At 43.0% G+C, this 17,883-nt stretch overlaps 1 protein-coding gene across 2 annotated transcripts in view; it reads left to right on the top strand.

Moving 5' to 3' along the window:
• The first annotated feature begins 9,986 nt into the window (after nt 1-9,986).
• The window catches only part of ROCK2 (Rho associated coiled-coil containing protein kinase 2), a 358,167-nt gene continuing 350,270 nt past the window's right edge, over nt 9,987-17,883 (top strand). The window contains exon 1 of one of the 2 annotated variants that reach the window (XM_033936145.1): nt 9,987-10,195. In XM_033936145.1, the coding sequence (XP_033792036.1) occupies nt 10,103-10,195 (93 nt within the window). In that variant the 5' untranslated portion in view covers nt 9,987-10,102. The remainder of the gene's footprint in view (nt 10,196-17,883) is intronic. The other variant, XM_033936150.1, reaches the window with a different exon arrangement.

Raw genomic sequence — 17,883 nt, 5'->3', positions numbered from 1 at the left:
GTAGAAATCAGACCACATCACGCCCTTTGATAAACTTCACTGGCTCCCCATCGAGGCCCACCCTCTCTTCAAATTTGGCTTCTTCATGTCCAAGGCAGTGCCATGACTTTCTAACAGCTACATGATGGAGGTGTTTGAATTTTCCATCCTCACCTGCTCTTGGCACAAAAACTCCATTTCTTTTCCCTCCTTGCAAGAGAAATCATGAATAACATATGTGTCTAAACTGTTATCCTTCCAGGCAGTCCATTGAAGTCAGAAGCTGCTTCCCATTATATCATCCTCCTCCTCGTACATGCATTTCAGATGCAACCTAAAAACCTATTTGTACAATAAATTATTGATAGAACATTGATCTATGTATCGTTATACTTCTCCAGCTCTGCCCAGCCTTTAAATCACCGTTCTTGTACTATGTGCTGGTTTTGTTCACCCTTTAGATAATTCTGTTAACTGCATTGAACTACCAGGTGTATAGCGGTATATAAATAAAATTTTATGTTATGTTATGCTTCCTTCTAAATCCTCTACTCTTCTCCCTCCGTTCTCCATCTCTGTAAATATTGTTATTGTTTCAGTCTCCTCTGCTCACAACCTTGGAGTCATCTTTGACTCTGACTTCTCATTTTCTACGCATATCCAACAGACTTCTAAAGCTTGTTGCTTCTATCTCTACAACGTCACCAAAATTAACCCCTTCCTATCTGATCACACTATCCAGACCCTTGTCCACACTCTTGTAACCTCTCATGCTTAGACTACTGCAACTTACTTCTAACAGGTCTCCTGCTGAACCACCTCTCTCCCCTGCAATCAGTGCAAAACTCAGCTGCACAACTTATCTTCTGCCAACCTCACTACACACACTTTACCCCTCTCCTCAAACCACTTCACTGGCTCCCTATCTGCCTCCGCATAAAGTTCAAACTCCTATTACTAACCTACAAGTGTGTTTGTGCCACAACCCCTCAGTATCTCTCCTCATACGCCTCCCCGAGAACTCTGTTCCTCAGATAAACTGCTTTTATCTGTACCCTTCTCCTCCTTTGCCAATTCCACACTTTGTTCCTTTCATCTAGCTGCTTCATATGATTGGAATAAACTACCCTAGTTTGTCCATCATGCCCCTTCCCTTCCCTTGTTTAAAAGTAGAATGAAAACCCACCTTTTTGATAGAGCCTTCAATCCATAACCCTAATCCTCACTGCTCAACACCCTAGCCAGCAAATTAACCATCCCTCTAACTCAGTGGTTCCCAAACCTGTCCTGAAGGACCCCCAGGCCAGTCGGGTTTTCAAGATAGCCCTAATGAATATGCATGGAGCAGATCTGCATTCCTGGCATCTCCATTATATGCAAATCTCTGTCATGCATATTCATTAGGGCTATCTTGAAAACCCGACTGGCCTGGGGGTCCTCCAGGACAGGTTTGGGAACCACTGCTGTAACTTTATCCCCCACCCTGGCATCCTGTTTTCTGTCTTGTCTGTTTAGATTAGGGGTGTCAAAGTCCCTCCTCGAGGGCCGCAATCCAGTCGGGTTTTCAGGATTTCCTCAATGAATACGTATTGAAAGCAGTGCATGCAAATAGATCTCATGCATATTCATTGGGGAAATCCTGAAAACCCGACTGGATTGCGGCCCTCAAGGAGGGACTTTGACATCCCTGGTTTAGATTGTAAGCTCTTTCGAGCAGGGACTGTCTCCTTTGTGACTTTGTACAGCGCTGTGTGCATCTGTTAGCGCTCTAGAAATCATTAATAGTAGATGCAATTATGTAAAAGTAGTCAAAATTAAATTATTACTTTGGTAAAAGAGAGCATTATCTTTAGTAAACCTTTTTCAAGTAAACTAAAAACCTGTACGTCAATAAATGATCTTACACAATTAAAACAAATATACTTATAAGGAGAATACAAAAACAAGGTGATAATATTATGAAGTTTAAGTTTAAAATACACTGCTAAACAGTGTTCCCCCGTGAATTTGCGGTTCGCGAATCACAGACTCAGTAATTCACGGTAAGCTCCGACCGCATCTTCCTGTACTAAAGTCAGGCTACACCAATCAGGAGCTGTGTGTCAAAGCAGCTTCTGATTGGTGTAGCCTGACTTTAGTACAGGAAGAGGCAGTCGGGACATACCGTAAATGATTTTCTGCACCTGCTGGCGCCCCAGCTGCCCTCTTGCCTTTTGCCATTTGCAGTTTTTCCAAAATTTGCGGGTGTTCCAGGAACAGAACCCCTGCAAATTTCGGAGGAGTACTGTATTTGAAAGACCCTAATGAGTAGAAAATACATTATGATATACTGAAGCAAGCAGATACAAGTTGCATTTCTGATTATCTGTTCCATACTGGTAGTTAGCTCCATATGTACAATGGAAGTTTATTCAGTTGTAAAAGCCAAGGGTCAAATGTAATAAACATTTTCTCTAGTTAACACCCCCCTCCCCCCCTTTTACAAAACTGTGCAAGAGGTTTTTAGTGCCAGCCGGGGTGCAGAATGATCTCTGCTCCTCTAACGGTCATAGAGTTCCTATGAGCGTCGGCGCAGCACAGAGCATTCAGTGTGCCGGCTGGTGCTAAAAACCTCTCTTTCTTTTGCATAGAGCTTTTTGGACCCCTGTTCGTTTACAAAAGCTAGATAGTTCTAAGTCTAATAGATGTTGGCACTGTCATCTTGAAGCTGGGACATTAGATCATCTTTTATTCTATTGCTCATTCATATTATTATTTTGGAAATCAATTTGGCCTCAAATAAATAGGATGTTGGATAATCCGGTAGTCTTGACATATGATACTATTTTATTTGGAACAGCAATGAGAGCAAAGAGTCAAATTTCGTCAAATAACAATAAACTTTTATTTATTTTGACTGGAATAGCAATTCAACAAATAACATACAATTGGAAAAATTATGACAGATTAAATTATAACTTTTGGTGGAATTCTGTATGCCATATATATAAAATGGAACATACAATAGCAACACAAAAAGGATATTTTGGTATATTTCAGAAAATTTGGAGACCATTAACAGACTTTTGTAATGAATGATAACATTTTCCCAAAGTAAGATATTTGATAGAAGGGAAAAGGGTGGGTATTATTTTTATTTATCTCATAATGCATACGAATAAATCAATATGAAATTCTGTTACGGGAGGGGATGGGGATGGGAGGGTTTCTAATTAATAATAATTGTTTAGATAATAGGTGTATTACATAATATTCAAGATATTATAGAATATAAATATGTAATGAAATGTTATATTTAATGTGTTATATGAGAGTTAATCAAGTGTGTATTTATAAGTTCATATGATTTTATCTAATACACTTGTTGTAAAAAGCAAAAATGAATAAAGAATTTAAAACAGAAAAAAAATAAAAACTTCTTGCGCAGTTTTGTAAAAGGGGGAGGGGTAAACTTGTAACTATGTATTTCTGACTAGGACCTAACTATTAATAACTGTATTGATCTACCTGAACTAGCAACACTAGTGAATGTCCATGTCAAACTGTCCGTTGTTGCTTCCTGGGTAACTGACCCAACCTCATGCAATGTAATCCAACCTTACACTGAATAAGTATAGGTAGAATAGAAAACCTGATTAATGCAGCATAACATATAGACATAAAATGGGAGAAACACTTCAATATGTTTACACTTGAAACTAATAGCAGTATACTTGGCTTTAAGCCATCCAAGGGCTATTTATAATGTAGCTGCGTTTTTATGGAATAAAAACATTGTTTAAAAAGTATATTACCTCCTATAAGAATGAATAATAATATGAATTCCCTCTGCACTTTTTTGTGTGATGTTTAACTGTATATGAGAATTAATGGCTACACAAAACAAAGCACAGCAAATGCAATATCTTTATTTATTTTTGATGAACCATCATGCGAGAGAGAGTTGAAAACCACTCCATTACCAAACCTTAACATTAATAGCAAAACACTTTAAAAGGCTTTGACAGCTATTCCTCCCTTGTGAGTCATTTATAGTCTAATATTTATAAGTAAAGAAATATTGCATATATTTGGGCCAGCCCCAATGACAGTGTAAGAACCATGTTTAATTCTCGAGTCTGATTTCTGCTCCAAGTGTTGGTAGAGGCTACAAACTACAGACATTGCCACGATAATGTTCTTACCTTCCCCTCTATTGCCCCCCAGAGCATAGGCAGTAGAAGGGAATGGGCCACCGGAGCTGGGGCCTTACCCCAGTACTACTATTACTAATCATTTCTATAGTGCTACTAGACATATGCAGTGCTGCACACATTATATGCAGGTATTTTCTCTGTCCTTAGTGGGCTCACAATCTAAGTTTTTATATCTGGAGCAATAGAGAGTTAAGTGACTTGTTCAGGGCCATAAGCAGCTGCAGTGAAAACTGAACCCAGCTCCCTGGGATCACAGTATACTGCAGTTGCCATTAGGGTACTGTGCTTAACACAGCATCGGCAGCTATTGAAACAGACATGGGGGGGGAAAGCCACAGCTTGCCCTTGGTTTGGCGGCATGGAATGTTGCTATTTGGATTTCTGCCAGGTACTTGTGACCGGGATTGATCACTGTTGGAAACAGGATAGTGGGCTAGATGGGCCATTGGCCTGACCCAATATGGCTGTTCTTATGTTATGTTATGCTACAGAGTTCAGGGGTTAGGCTGATTATGGGTTGGTTTGTCCCGCTAACAAAAGGTGCTCCATTGCCCCTGCCACAAAGAAATAATTAGTTCCCTGTCAACAGGTCCTAGTGACATGCACTGGCAGCTGATGGTTCAGATGTATCAGTTTCCAGAGGAGGTCCTAGTGTTTTTCACTGCCATAGCTGGGTGAGCAATAATGGGGAGAAAGTGAAGAAGTGCTGCTGAATATCAACTCTGATTGCCCCGGCACAATCCTGTCAGTGCTGGGGGCAGAGTGGAGTGGACCCAGAAGTTATGTGGGCACTGGTGATAATCAGTGCCAGAGATTGCTAGTGCCCACATACCTAACAAGGCAGATAGGACAGCTTAAAAAGCAGTCCTAGGTATGTGAGTATTTGGTACTGAATATAACCCAACCAACCTTATAACTTCCAGGCTTGCCAAAGATATGGATATTCAGTGTTGATTCACATTCAATATCAGGGTCTAATTTAGCTGGTAGTGGTCACTGCTTAAGAAACCACTGACTGCTGCTGGCTAAATATTGCCCTGTCTGACAGTAGGCCCTCTGGGTACGGGGCAATGCACAGTGAATTTGGATGCTGCTGTTCGTGAACAAGCAGTGGAAAAGTGTGAGCTAAATCCAAATAAATAGATACAAAAGAAGTCACAACACTGATAAGCTCTATCAACATTCCCACCCTAGAAGCTCTTGCTTTCACCATACACAAAATCACCCTCATACTACTTTACAGAGCCCCCAACTCCCCAGTAGAAACCCTAGAGTCCCTCCTCAAATTCATCACCGAACTATCCATCTCCCACAAACACGTGACCATCCTGGGAGACTTCAACTTCCCAGGCTACCCCAACACCTCAGGACAAAGTGACAGCTTCCTCTCCTCCCTCACTGACCTGGGATTTCACCAAGCTGTAACCACCCCTATTCACTCAGCAGGCAACATCCTAGACTTAATCTTCACCCTTAGAGACTGCAGAGCCTCAACAAACAATCTGCACCACTACACCTGTCCCATGGTCAGACCACCACCTCATTGAATTCCAACTCCCACTCGAAACTCCGCGAAAAGACCCTATCCCATCCACCCGACGCCAACTCCCTAATTCAGTCAACCCTTCAGCTATGACCGCAGGCATTCACAATCTAAACAAAACCTCCACCCAACATCCCCACTCCATCGACCTAGAAGCCTCCACGTGGCACTCCAACATCCAATCCCTCTATAACAGCCTCGCTCAGACAAAAATAACACGAATAACCACCAACAAAACACTTGCTCCCTGGTACACTAATGACCTCCGATCCATAAAAAGATCACTGAGGAAAGCAGAAAGAAACTGGATCAAACACCAAAATTCAGAAACTAAAGCTCACTGGGAAAACACATCTGTCACCTACAAAGCTGCCATCCTAGAAGCAAAGAAAGCCTACTACTCTCACATCCTACAGATAGCCCCGACTAGATCCAAACAACTGTTCGCCCTCACAAACCAACTCTTCACCAACGCCCAAGGAAAAAGCCACAACAACCCAACAGAACTTGATAGTGAGACACTTTCGGACTTCTTCCAGTCCAAAGTACAAACCATCCGCAATAATCTTGACACCAACACCAACCCCCCTCCAGCACACCCCCAGCCTAACCCAAGTACCCCATCCTCCACCACTCTCTCCCAACTTCATATGGCCTCCCATGCTGAGGTTCTTTAAACCCTGAGAGAGCTCAAGCTCTCCAGCACCATCCTTGACCCCTGCCCATCCAGCCTCCTACTGTCCACAGAAGATGCCATGGCAGAATCTATCCTCCCCATCATTAATTTCTCCCTCTCCACAGGGACAGTACCTCTCAGCTGGAAGTCGACTATTATCAAACCCACTCTCAAAAAACCCACCCTCAATCCCAATGAACCCGGCAACTACTGCCCAGTCACCAACCTCTCATTTGTCTCCAAACTCCTAGAACAAATAGTGCTCCGCCGATTACACCCTTTCATTGATTACACCCCTAATCAATCCAGTTTCCGAACAGGCCACAGCAAAGAGTCAGTACTCCTGGATATCATCGATGACAGCTGGTCGATACTCGACAAAGGCAGTGACACCCTACTAGTCCTACTTGACCTCAGCGCTGCCTTTGACACTGTCGACCACCACCTCCTCAGATCTAGACTCTATGACCTTGGAATTAAAGACTCTGCCCTCCAGTGGTTTACCTCCTTCCTTCACCAAAGAACCCAAACAGTCCTACTAGGGATGCACAAATCTAACCTCAAGCCTATCAAATACGGCGTTCCCAAGGCGCCTTTCTATCCCCCCTCCTATTTAACCTCTACATCAGACCTGTTATTGATATAGCCCAGAAGTACAATATTAGAATCCACTCCTACACCGATGACATCCAGCTGCTCCTCCCACTAGGCGAAAACCGATCATCCCAAATTGCCAACCTCCAACACTGCCTCTCTGACATGAAAACCTGGATGACAAACAACAAACTACAGCTGAACGCCTCCAAGACCGAACTCTTATGGATCAGAAAAAAAAGCAACAAATACACACGTCCAACACTATCCTGGGACTCCACCTTACTAACTGCAGCAGACCAAGTAGACAGCCTAAGAGTAATGTTAGATGGCCACCTGTCCCTGTCCACCCACATATCTCAAGTAGTCTCTACCTCCTTCTACTACCTCTGCCAACTGAGAAGGATCAAACCCTACATCTCCACACCTGACCTAGCCCAACTCCTCTATGCCTATGTCTTCTCCAGGATGGATTACTGCAACTCCCTATTTAATGGAGTAGCCAAAAAAGATCTCAAACGCCTCCAGCGGGTGCAAAATGCAGCAATCCGCCTCCTACACAACCTCAACTACCACGATCCCATCTCCCCAGCCCTCTGCACTGAACACTGGCTTCCAATTAAACAACGCTATGCATTCAAGGCCCTGGTAATAGTGCATAAAAGAATTTACGCCACCACCCCTACCTACATAAAATCCAAGCTAACTCTGTACACCCCCACCTGCCCTCTCCGCTCAGAAATGGAGAAACGCCTATGCATCACCCCAGGAAGGTCTCTCCTGTCAGAAACCGCCCGCAAACGCTCCTACAGCCACTTCATCCCCCAACTCTGGAACCAACTCCCCCCACAAATCAGACTACAGAACTCATTAATGACCTGGAGGACAAAGGGATTGAGGGGTACAGATAGGAGTAGAGGTAGGTTATAGGGATAGGATTAGAGGTAATTTATAAAATTAGTCAGAGACCACTGTTCAGGCAATAGGCCTGATGGGCCGCCGCGGGAGCTGGGACCGCTGGGCAAGATGGACCTCTGATCTGCCTCAGCGGAGGCAACTTCTTATGTACTTCTTATGTTCTTACCTTCCGGAAAGTGGTAAAGAACCTCCTCTTTAACTAAAATTCAACCACAGTCTGCGCCTCACCCCCCCTTAAGCCCCCCCTCCCCTCTAACCTCTCTTCCCCATTCAAAACTTCTACTTAAATTGCTGTACAGTCCATTCTTAACCTGTACTTAAATTACTGTATAATCCTTGTATTTAAACTACTGTATAGTCTTTGTATTGTCCAAATGTACTCCACTGTGAATGTTTGCTTGTAGACCGTTCTGAGCTACTGGGAGGACGGGATAAAAATCCAAATAAATAAATATAGAAATCATGTTGATATAGGGACTTTGGCAAGAAAAAACTCAGAATTGTGAAACTCAATAATATTACAAAAAACACTTTCACTGAAATGAAAAGATGTCACAAAAAAGAAGAAAGCAGCACTGCTATAGTTCCAAAGGGGAGTTACAGCTGACTGGAGGAAAAAGCCTCATATAGGAGCCCTTCCACCACCACAATGGTGGTCCAAGGTGGTCGGACGTAACACCTCACTGGCAAAAAACCTCCAGACCGACTCCCCGTAGTGAAGAACTTAAAGCAGGGCGGCGGTGCCCTGCTTTAAGTTCTTCACTACGGGGAGTCGGTCTGGAGGTTTTTTGCCAGTGAGGTGTTACGTCCGACCACCTTGGACCACCATTGTGGTGGTGGAAGGGCTCCTATCTTTCCTCCAGTCAGCTGTAACTCCCCTTTGGAACTATAGCAGTGCTGCTTTCTTCTTTTTTGTGACATCTTTTCATTTCAGTGAAAGTGTTTTTTGTGATATAGGGACTTTGGATCATCTATTATATTTTTGTCCATTGATACTTAAATTTCTGGAAGTCAATTTGGAGACAAATTAATCTTGATTCAACAATTCCGTTAACTTATGAAGTCGTAATTTGTGGTACGATATTACATCTTAAGCCTTCTTTGGATAAATATAAAAGCTGTCTTTTCTTGATTGTGACGGGAATAGCTATCCAAATGATTACACGAAACTGGAAGAATTACAACCTTTAACAGGGTGTGGTGCCCATTGACTGCATATGTTGAATGGCAGTAACTGTCATGTATCTCTCCTTGTATTAGATTTCCTTACACATCCAGGGTGGGTGGGTGGGGAGAGGGAAATGTATTCTGATTAGTAAAATTATTTAATTATAATATTTTAACTCTATAATATGTCTTCACCTATTAGTTATTGGGAGGGGGGGAAATGATTGTATTAATTGTGTATTTAAAGTGCCTTCTTTGAAGTGTTTATGTTTAAATTAATTGTATGGCACTGTCAAAGTTTGAAAATTAATAAAGATTAAAAAAAAAAAAAAAGAAAAGAAATCATGCTGGGGTGCTGGACTCAGTCCGAATTACCCCCATGGAGAAAGTGAAAGTTGAGTTTACTTCCTATAAGTTATACACAGGGCTGGCCCAACCGTTAGGCACAGCAACAGATCTCGACATACAAATTCACAGAACCATCAAAGCAGTTTTACTTTCAAATAGCACACGTACATGTGTGTAATATTTTTTTTTAAATCTTTTAAAAGCATATTATCTTGAGGGGCCTGAAATTTGAGCGGGGGAGAGAAATAAGGCTAGATTCGCCTAGGGCACTCAACATCCTTGCAGCGGCCCTGGGTACATATAATATATGCATGTTATATTGTGCACATGGGCACATACATATCTGTCCGCGTAAACATGTACACACGGTCTCTCTATCTTTTCGGCTTTGTGCCTCGCATTTTCTTTTTTTTGGGAAGGGGCGGGGAGCGGGGGTTGCTGGGTAAAGGAGTCGGCGTTGATGTCAGAGCCGGGCGCGGAGGATGGAGGAGGGCGGCCGGACGGGGCGGCGTCGGTGGCGGCGCTCGCGCTGAGGAGGAGGAGGAGGAGGAGGAGGAGGAGGCGGTGCAGGCGCTGTGTCTGCCGGGGGAGGGAGGGCAGCAGCGAGCGAGAGCAGCGGGACGGGCGGAGAGCGAGGGGCGCAGAGCCCGCCGCAGCCCCGGCGCGGGAGACGTCGCCACCATGTCCGCCTCGGAGTGTATGAGGAACCGGCAGCGCAAGCTGGAAGCCATCGTCCGGGACCCGCGCTCGCCCATCAATGTGGAGAGTTTACTGGTGAGCCGCCGCCGCCGCCGCCTCGGGGTGGAGGAGCACGAGCCGGCCCTGAGGGAGGGAGCGCGAGCCGCTGCTGCTGTTTTCTTTTGCTTGAGCTTTCTTCTTCTTTGAGGCGGAACTCTCTGACCCCCCCCCCCCTCTCGGATAGAGTGGGACGGGCGGGCGCGCGCAGGCTTTGCCTAAAATTCCTAACACAAAATCCTCGGCCTGAGCCGAAAGGGAGCGAGAGGCTGCCGAGAGGGGGTTTTAGGGGCGGGAACCCTTGGGGTAGAGAAGAAGGTAAAGAGATTGGTAGAAGGAACCTTTGGGACAGAAGAGGAAAGAAACTGGTAGGTAGGGGGGGTGCATCCTTGGGACAAAGCAAGGGGAAAACTAGATGGGGGGGGGGCAGGGGAAAGGGATAAAGCTGGTGGACGGAGGGAGTTCTGGCAGACGAAAGAAAGAGAGCCTGTTAGGGATGGGGTCCCAGGCTCCGAAGTTGGGGGGAGGGAGACTGTCATGGCATGGAGCTCTAAGTGTGTGGAGGGAGGCCGAGAATGGACCCCTGGGGTGGAAGTCCTCTCGCACTATACCGGTATGATACTGGCGAAGGTTCTGCTGGACAAAACAGAAGCTTTCCCTGTGGGTCTGTCTCTTTTTGGCAGGGCTAGTCAAAGAGCAGCCTCTGGGCTCCTCTCCCAGCATTTCTCTCTGTGGAATTCCATTAGGAAAACTTTGACCTGCAGCCAGAAAGAATAGTTAAAAATAGCACAGCAGGCCACAAATAGTCACCAGGTTAGTACCTAACTTTCCATATATCTGGCCTAAAAGCTGTAAATTATTAGTGTGGTATATTTTATGTCTGATTTTTGAAACTGGTCTTTGCCCGATCAGTTCTTACTCGGTATTATTTTGCAGAAGCCTGAGGATTACTTGTAGGCATTTAGAACCTGTTTGTGAAGTTTGTTGTGTAGTATGAAGAAGTGCCAGACTTCAGGAATACATGAAGTTTTTTGTCAGCTGATACACCTAATCCAGTTTTGTTCTTTTGTGTGTGGGGGGGGGGTTAATTAGGCAAAAATTGTCATTTTATTTTAGTCTTCGGATGAGTTGATTGTGATGTTTTCATACTTTTTGCATGTACATAAATGTTATTTAGTTGGTATATTTTGGAATGTTCAGGTAGCCTGTGTGTCCTACATAAATAACATTTACCTGGTTGCTGGGTGAGTATATTTATGGAAGACTTCAAATTTTATTGTTTTTGCTTTGAATGTCTTTTGCCATTGCCTGATATTTCTGGCCGTTGATGAGGGTCTGATCTAATATATTTCCTCCCCCCCCCCCCCACATGTACACAGAACCAAGGGACCTCCTTGCTTTCTTTACCTTCAATCATCTTCCTTCCTACCCACTTTTCAGGGCATATTCAAATTTAGTCCCTTGTGTTATTTCCACCTTTGCAGGTATAATGTTTAAGGCATCTGCTCAGTAAAATAATAGTTAGGTCCTTTCCTTCTCAGTCTTCTACTTTAATATCATGATCCCCTGCCCTTGGACTTTACACTCCTAAAGAAGGCTTTTTAAAAAAAAAAAAAAATCAATCTGGTCCACTGTTAATACATTATTTTACCATTAATGTGCAACAAAGACCTAGTTATTAACAAGTGAGGTCAACAGCAAAATAACATGTCTTAACACTAGCCCACATTGATAACTTAGCCCTCTTAGTTTACTGTAAGGGCGATAACTTCAGTGGAAGATTTTATGGAATTCTGTATCTGTGTTCATGAGCCTGTGAAGTGTTGAAAGAAGGCAGGCAGAATTCACCCATACAAGAACCCGTGTACAGTATCCGAGTCCTGGTCTGGAGCTTCTAAGAGCAATACAGTTGCTTGGGTTTCTTTTAGCTAAATCTATTGTTGATGGAACTGGTTTGGGTTTTGTGACATCATTCTTCCACTGAATGCTGGTGCTAGCATGGGTTAGGGCAGTGTTTGTCAACGTTTTTTTTTGTGATTGTGGCTGTGACTTCTTTGGATGTGCAGAATAATAATGTTCCTATGAAAAGTCCCCATGGACAGTTTGGGAAGCTCTGGCTTAGATTGTCTTTTTACTGAAGATTAAGGCATGTTAATTGCAGCAGAGCCCATAGGATTAAAACAGGTCTGTTTAGCAGATAGTGTTTGCTAATTTGTGGCAAAAGACCCCCTTGGTGACACATTCCTAGTATAGTTGTTTTACCTTTAGACTTCACTGAAAAGTACATGATAGTTATTAGTCTACTAAGCACAAAGCTGGGGAAAAAAATGAGGATTTTTATTCTTCCTTTTTTGAAGTTTCTGTCATTTAAATCTAAATTGTCAGGTTAGTCAAGTAAAAACCAAGGCCCCCTTTAACTTACCATGTTGAAAACCTATCTTCATGCGCTCCCTAAAAATATTAAGCAGATCAAGTATAATATGATTTTGTAGGATCCCAATGTGCTTTTTCCCTTAGTAGGTTACTTTGTTTACATGATGGTGCATAGTTTATTTTATTAGTTGTCTGGTTTTAAGTCTCTGAACCATGTTCATCCTAAAGGTTTAAAGGCTAGACATGTGGTTTGGCTGGCTGCTGCGCTATTCTGGATCCACTGTGCTTCTGGAGCTGGCTCTGTGTCCTTAGGTTCATAGAAGACTCTTGATATCATTCTCCCCTCACTCTTCCATTGTCATTTCAACAATGGAGAACTTCTGTGCCTTAAGTATTACTTGAAATGAATTGCCAAGTTTACTGTTTACACTGTGGGCTCCTTTTGCTAAACCGCGCTAGGGCTTTAACGCGCAGAATAGCACGTGCTACATTGCTGCGCGTGCTAGACCTTAACGCCAGCATTGGTTCTAGAAGCATAGTGCATCTTAATTTCCTGCGTGCGCTAAAAACGCCAGTGCACCTTAGTAAAAGGAGCCCTGTATGTTTTGCTAATGTTTCTGACTCCTGGTAACCAGGCATGCTTTGAAATCCCTGTTAGTGATCTGCCATTTTTTTTTTTTTTTTGGTCACATTTAACATTTCTTCCACATAGAGGCAAGCGCTGAGGAGGATTCTGCATGCCTGTTACTTTCATTGTGACCTTGGGCAGGCCATGGCTCTGCTCTACAAATTCTTTGGTGACTGTGCAGCTAGCGTACACGGACATTTATTGAATAATGAATTATGCAGTGCTTAAACACAATCCTAATGATTTGTGTTCTGTTAAGGAAATAAAAAAAAAAAAAGGCACGCACAATTAGCAAGGAGTCGGCATGCTTTTACAAAATAAAATATCAGTTCCGAAGCAGTGACAGTAGATTTGTTTGTTTGCTGGCAGCTTGCCTGTATTTGAATTAGTTGCTTTCTCTCTTATTTATTTGTTGTGATTTATTAACCATCATTATATAGAGATTCACCCAAGGCGGTATACAGTGGTGGTGTTCCAGATTTTTTTGGGGCCCCTCTTTGTTATGGGATTGTAAATTAAAGCATCTACTTTCTTGCTGCATAGCTCCCCCGTTGATTGTGTTCACACTTTACATGTGTCGGCTTGATATTTGCTTAAGGTTATGATGTGGGTCAGCAGAACAGCATGCTTAAGCTGCTTAATTCTGTGGGCGTGGCTAACTGGGAGCACTTTAATGATGTTATATGACAACTAAATAGGTTTTCAAAGTTTTTTTTTTTTTTTTTTTTTTTAAATTATAGCTGCTTAAACAGTGAAGGACTAAAATAACAGGATCTGTGAGATCTGATTCAGTTGCGACAGTCCGTGTTAAGAAATTATCTTAAGCAACGTGGCCTCTGCTGAGAAAAAAAAATCATTCTACCAGTACTGGAAAGATTACTAGATGAATAACAGGGCACATCTCTGCACCCCCAGTGATCAACAATGTGACTAGAGCCAGAAGGGACACTAGCTTTGCCATAGGCTTCAGCAGATGATGTTGTCTTTGGATGTTTCTTGGCTTTTAACAGTGTAATTAATAGTAGTAGTAGTAAGTGAAACATATACAGTACTTCACGGTAACATTCTAAATTGCCACCTTCCTTCCTTGTACCATTTTGTACAATTAAAGCAGCTTCCATCACTCCACAAAATCATACCAACTTACCACCTCTTCCTTGAAGAATAAAACAGCCCAGGAATAAATGGGTCACAGTAGGCTCAGGAAGACTGCGACATGTAACACAGAAACATTCACCTTCACTACGGAGAAGGGTGGTGGATGCCTGGAATGCGCTCCCGAGAGAGGTGGTGGAGAGTAAAACTGTGATTGAGTTCAAAGAAGCGTGGGATGAACACAGAGGATCTAATATCAAAAAATAATATTAAACATTGAACTAAGGCCAGTACTGGGCAGACTTGCATGGTCTGTGTCTGTATATGGCCATTTGGTGGAGGATGGGCTGGGAGGGTGTAGATGGGCTGGAGTAGGGTTTAATGGAGATTTCGGCAGTAGGAACCTAAGCACAGTACTGGATAGAGCTTTGGATTCTTGCCCAGAAATAGCTAAGAAGAAAAAATTAAAAAAAAAAAAAAATTTAATTTAATCAGGTTGGGCAGACTGGATGGGCCATTCGGGTCTTTATTTGCCGTCATCTACTATGTTACTATATTTTGAGAGCACACAAAACAATGTTTTAATAAACAAGATTTCTTTTGGGGATACCACCTGGATGTTTTTGCATGCTAATGAATTTTTAGTATTTCTGGAAAGTTGCCTTGAAATGTGTGTGGGGGGGAGGGGTCACTGAGTGTAAATCCTTTCAAAAGAGTTAGATCCCTTGCTTTGTGCATTCACTGTTCTGTTGTTGGAGTTTTCAGACTGGATTACAATAACCAAAGTTCTAGGTTGGTTACAAGTACAGTAGATAACTAAAATAACAATATTAATACTGATAGTGAATGCTTGTGATAGGAGGAGATTGTACTTTGAATCCGCCCGCTTCATTGTTGTTTTTCATTAGCTGTAAAAGTAGTATGTTCAACCCTCATTGGAGAAATGATTAGCTGTCACAGAAGTTTGTTTCAGAGAAAGTTGTAACTGAACGACTTCTTGTTTTGATATAGAAGTAATGTTGATAGAATGCCACATTGTGGCAGGAAGTCTCTCCTGCTTAAACAATACATATGTTGGTTTTGCCTCAGAAGTTATGTTCTTTAATATTGTGTACTAGGGTTTAGAAAAAAATTCTACACCATACTTTTTTTTAATAATTTTTATGTACCATTTCTGTAACTAAAACGAATCCAGTACAGTGACATGCAATAACAGACCACTAAAATTCTTAATATTGTAAATGGTTTTGCTGTTTTTATTCTAGTTATTAACCACCATTTTGAAAAGATTCACTAACGGTGGTATGTAACAGCAGTAACTTAGGCAGTGTACTTTAATACTATAATATATTCATATGGTTGCTATAATGTAATCAAATGTCTGCTTGATATGCAGTTAAAATACTGAGTTAACTTTGGAAATAGGCAAAATTAAATTATAGCAGTAATAATATGACAGGGTCATTAAATTAGCAAAATACAGATGCAATGTCTTTATAGCTAGTACAGTAGAACATTTATATAACATAAGTGATGATCACAATATTAGTATAATACAATGAAACTTCCTAATAAACATCAAGAAGTGATGTATAGTTGGAACAAATAGGCAAGGTAGAATTGACACTTGTAAGACAAAGGTCTTGGGCAGGGCTTTTTTCAGCGGGTACTGAGTACTGGCGCCTTTTCCATTGCCTGCTAAAAGTGAACCATGGTCCCTAAGTACAAAAGAAAGCGTTCAGGCTCTGCATACCAATTCTGCCCTTTCATATGTTTTGAGGCTGGTTGCAGGGGACCTGGCTATTGTGGTATGAGTCTGTGGATGATTACCCCACACCTGAAGGATGGTCTGGAATGTGAGTACTAGCACCTTTTTTCCCCCCCAGAAATAAATGCACTGGCTTTCGGATAAATAAAAGCAAGTAGCTAAACTGGGGGCTATAATAATTGTATGTCTAGTTAAATAAGGGCTATGCAACTTGCCTTAGAATTTTGTGCAACAAGATGGTTCTGATTAGAGAAAGACACGGGGACAAATTTTTCCCCGTCCCTGCAGGAACTCAATTTCCCCCGTCCCCATGAGTTTTGTTGCTGTTCCTGTCCCATTCCTGTAAGCTTTGCCTTAACCTCACAAGCCTCAAACACTTAGGATTTTAAAGTGTTTGAGGCTTGTGCAGACGAGGACAGAGTTTGCAGGAATAGGACAGGGACGGGAAAAGAACTCATGGGGACAGGACGGAAAAATAAGTTCCCGTGGGAATGGGGAAAAATTTGTCCCCGTGTCATTCTCTAGTTCTGATTCACTATGAATGACTGACTGGTTGATTAGATGCCACAACTATTACTTTGCTGACAGCACCCACGTGTGTACTTTCATTTTAACCGTGCCAAGGACACAGTGGGCCTGATTCTATATAGGACTCCCGGTCTCAGTAGCTGCCTATGCAGCTTTTGAAAATCACACACGGGCCTCCTATACATCCTAACGGATATCCTAATGGACAGATGCCTAACCCCGCCTAACCACCCCAATTCTCTAACTGGCATCCATGTCACAAGCACCGTTTAGAGAATTGCGTTGCCACTGATCTGATTTCGGCAAGGGAATATCCCTGCTGTGATCAGCTGAGAGGCAATGGCAGGGAACCCTTGAACCCCACCACAAGTAGACTGGCAGGAGGGATGCCCACTCCCTCCTGCCGGGGATGTTAGGGGGGGGCAGTGGGGGCATCCCTACTTCCAGTGATTGTTTTGGGGTTTGCGACAGGAGGGAATGGGTATCCCTCCTGCCGGGGATTGTTTCAGAGGTTCCAGTAGGAGTGAGTGAGCATCCCTTCTGCCGTGGACAGTGTGTGTGTGTGGGTGGGGGGGGGGTTGGGGTGGCTGTAGGAGGGAGTGGTCATCCCTCTTGCTGGCCGGCTTGCGGTGGGGTTTGGGGATTCCCTGCTGCGGCCGCTCAGCTGATCGCGCGGCAGGGAAATATTCTTGCCATGATCAGATTAGCGGCTGCATCTATTTGAAATGTAGGCCAGCATTTCAAAGGCCTACATTTTAGGTGCCTATGCATCTCTAGGCGCCTGCCTGCACCCATGACAGATGCCTACAGTGTAGGTGGCCTACCTCGGGTTTTTGTTTTTTTTGTTTTTTAAGAAAACTTGCGTCTCGATTTGCTGGTTAGACAGTGGTTGGCCGCCTACAATCGGGACGCCGTTTATATATTTTAGCCCAGTTTGTTAAGTGCGTCGGAACTTGTTTTTTTACTTCAGTATCATTGGTATTACTTCATTTTTATGTGCATTATATTGAACTGCTACTGAGGCAGGTGGCTGTGCCGAAACGTGGCCTGTGTTGGGCCCGCCAACAAACTGAACTGATTGCTTGGGACTTGAAGGCTCTTTGTGCTTCTTTTCTTGCGCTCTCTGTCGATTTGCACTTCGGGTCCCTTTCTTTTTTTGACCCACTGTGATCATTCACCATCTCAAAGTATGGAGAGGGTTTTCCTGAATTTGTGGGATTAGTGTAAGTGATGAGTATTCCAGTATTTCTAATCTGTGATTTTAGGGGGTGTTCATAGTTCAGAAAAGGGGTTATGATGTCTGCTTTTGTATTAGGAGCCTACAGAATCTCTCAC

Source organism: Geotrypetes seraphini, chromosome 3 (genome assembly GCF_902459505.1).
Source record: "Geotrypetes seraphini chromosome 3, aGeoSer1.1, whole genome shotgun sequence".
Classification (NCBI taxonomy): Eukaryota; Metazoa; Chordata; class Amphibia; order Gymnophiona; family Dermophiidae; genus Geotrypetes; species Geotrypetes seraphini.
The sequence above is the reverse complement of the archived record's forward strand: the minus strand, read 5'-3'. Positions and strand labels throughout refer to the sequence as shown.